This window comes from Papaver somniferum, chromosome 5 (assembly GCF_003573695.1).
Source record: "Papaver somniferum cultivar HN1 chromosome 5, ASM357369v1, whole genome shotgun sequence".
In the NCBI taxonomy this organism is placed as follows: domain Eukaryota; kingdom Viridiplantae; phylum Streptophyta; class Magnoliopsida; order Ranunculales; family Papaveraceae; genus Papaver; species Papaver somniferum.
Genome location: NC_039362.1, coordinates 188,808,642 through 188,810,573, shown reverse-complemented (window position 1 = coordinate 188,810,573; position 1,932 = coordinate 188,808,642). Strand labels below are relative to the sequence as shown.

The 1,932-nt window shown below is 40.5% G+C and overlaps 1 protein-coding gene across 1 annotated transcript; it reads left to right on the top strand.

Annotated features, from left to right (window-relative positions):
- Window positions 1–606: 606 nt before the first annotated feature.
- Window positions 607–1,727, top strand: LOC113278345 (transcription initiation factor IIB-2-like). The gene has a single exon (XM_026527209.1). The coding sequence runs from the start codon at window positions 662–664 to the stop codon at window positions 1,577–1,579; it is 918 nt and encodes a 305-aa protein (XP_026382994.1). The 5' UTR covers window positions 607–661; the 3' UTR covers window positions 1,580–1,727.
- Window positions 1,728–1,932: the final 205 nt, after the last annotated feature.

Here is a 1,932-nt window from a genome sequence, read left to right as displayed (position 1 = left end):
TTAGGATTAGGCCTCGCGCTGATTGTGCATGATCTTGATCAATGGAACTAAACATGTATCTAACTTCGATAGGATTAAGAGCATGTTTGTTTTTTGTTGACTCGGGGTCTGGATCTGACTCGTCTGAGTCAGATGTCAGACCGTTTGTTTTTTATTTTGAGTCAGATCGGATGGCGATATGAGTCAGACCTAACCATGACCCAGATCCATTTGAATCAGATAATGAAATACCATTGACTCATGTGAACAAACCAATGACTCATATTTTTGAGTCGGATCTGATTTAAAAAAGTCGCACCCAGATGAGTCGGTTGATTTCCGTAAAATTCAGATGAGTCAGAAATAAGTGTGCTTGTGGCAGAAAGCCTGTGAACTTATTGGCATAAATCTCTGTTCCTTTAGAAGGCCCTTTTACAAGCGGCCCAATTTCCCAAAAAGCGTTTGACCGAAAAGATAGGAGTTTCTAGAAAACCACCGACCTAGAGTTTTGTCTATAAATACAAGATTAGCTTCTCGCAAAATCACTCCTTATCCTTTCTCCCTTTCCTCTCAACCCTAGGCGACCGCCGACGAACTCAAAAGTAAACGAAAAAAAGAATCGAAATATCTACTGCTTGTTCTTCTATAATCGAAATCAAAAACCTGAAAACCTGGTTGAATAATGGAGGATATATTTTGTTCCGATTGTAAAAGAAATACAGCGGTAGTATTTGACCATTCCGCCGGAGATACAATCTGTTCCGAGTGTGGCCTTGTATTAGAAGCCCACTCGATTGATGAAACATCTGAATGGAGAACTTTTGCTAATGAAACAACTGAGAACGATCCTCACCGTGTTGGAGAGAAATCAAATCATCTTCTTACAGATAGCGGCTTAACCACAATGATTTCCATGCCGACTGGTGGTGCGAATCGCTCTTCTATTGGGAGTTTTCGTAATATTAATACGCCTGATCCTGATAGGGGCCTTATTGAGGCGTTTAAGACGATTGGGGTGATGGCTGAGAGGTTAGGGCTTGTTACGACTATAAAAGATTTGGCTAATGAGATTTATAAGAAGATGGATGATGCCAAGGCTACTAGAGGGAGGAATAAGGAAGCATTGATGGCTGCTTGCTTGTTTACTGCTTGTAACCAACTAGGACCGAGAACGATGAAGGAGATCCATTCCGTTACCAGTGGTGGTGTGACTAGGAAGGAAATTGGACGTGCCAAATTGGAGATTAGTAAACATCTGGAAGGAGTCTCGGATGTGACTACAAGAGCTGTTGATATTATTAGGCGTTTTGGTTCCAATCTTGGTATGAGTATTAAAGCTGTGAAAGCTGCTGAAGAAGCAGTTGGAAACACTGAAGCTTGTGATATTAGGAGGACTCCTATAACGGTTGCGGCGTCGATTATTTACATGATAGCTCAATTGTCTGAGAAGACAAAACTGATTCGAGAGGTTGCTGATGTAACTGGTGTTGCACATGGCACTATTAAGAATTCTTATAAGGATATTTACCCTCATGCGGCAAAACTGGTACCAGCTTGGTATGCTAATGCAGAGGACCTCAAGAAGTTGCCTAGCCCTTAAAAGTAAACGGTCATGACTGCAAATTGGTGCAAAACTGGCACTTGATGGATCATGTCTCTGTATGAGAGATACCTAGATTTTGTTATCTTGGTCTTTTGTGCTTTCCATCTCGCATTTCATCTGAAATACAATGTCTGAAATTTTTGTCCATACGGTCAAAAAAATTAAGATTTTTACTATCAACTGAGATATTTAGGAAAGGGAGTAACTTCACTTATGTCTGTGTTGACGGGTGTAGCACTTGCTTTGATAACACCATGCTTATGCATGCCTCTACCCCATGATTAAATTTTGAGCTGTGCACAGCCTTAAGATTTGGGTTTATCTAAATATCACAGAATTATATGCTAAAA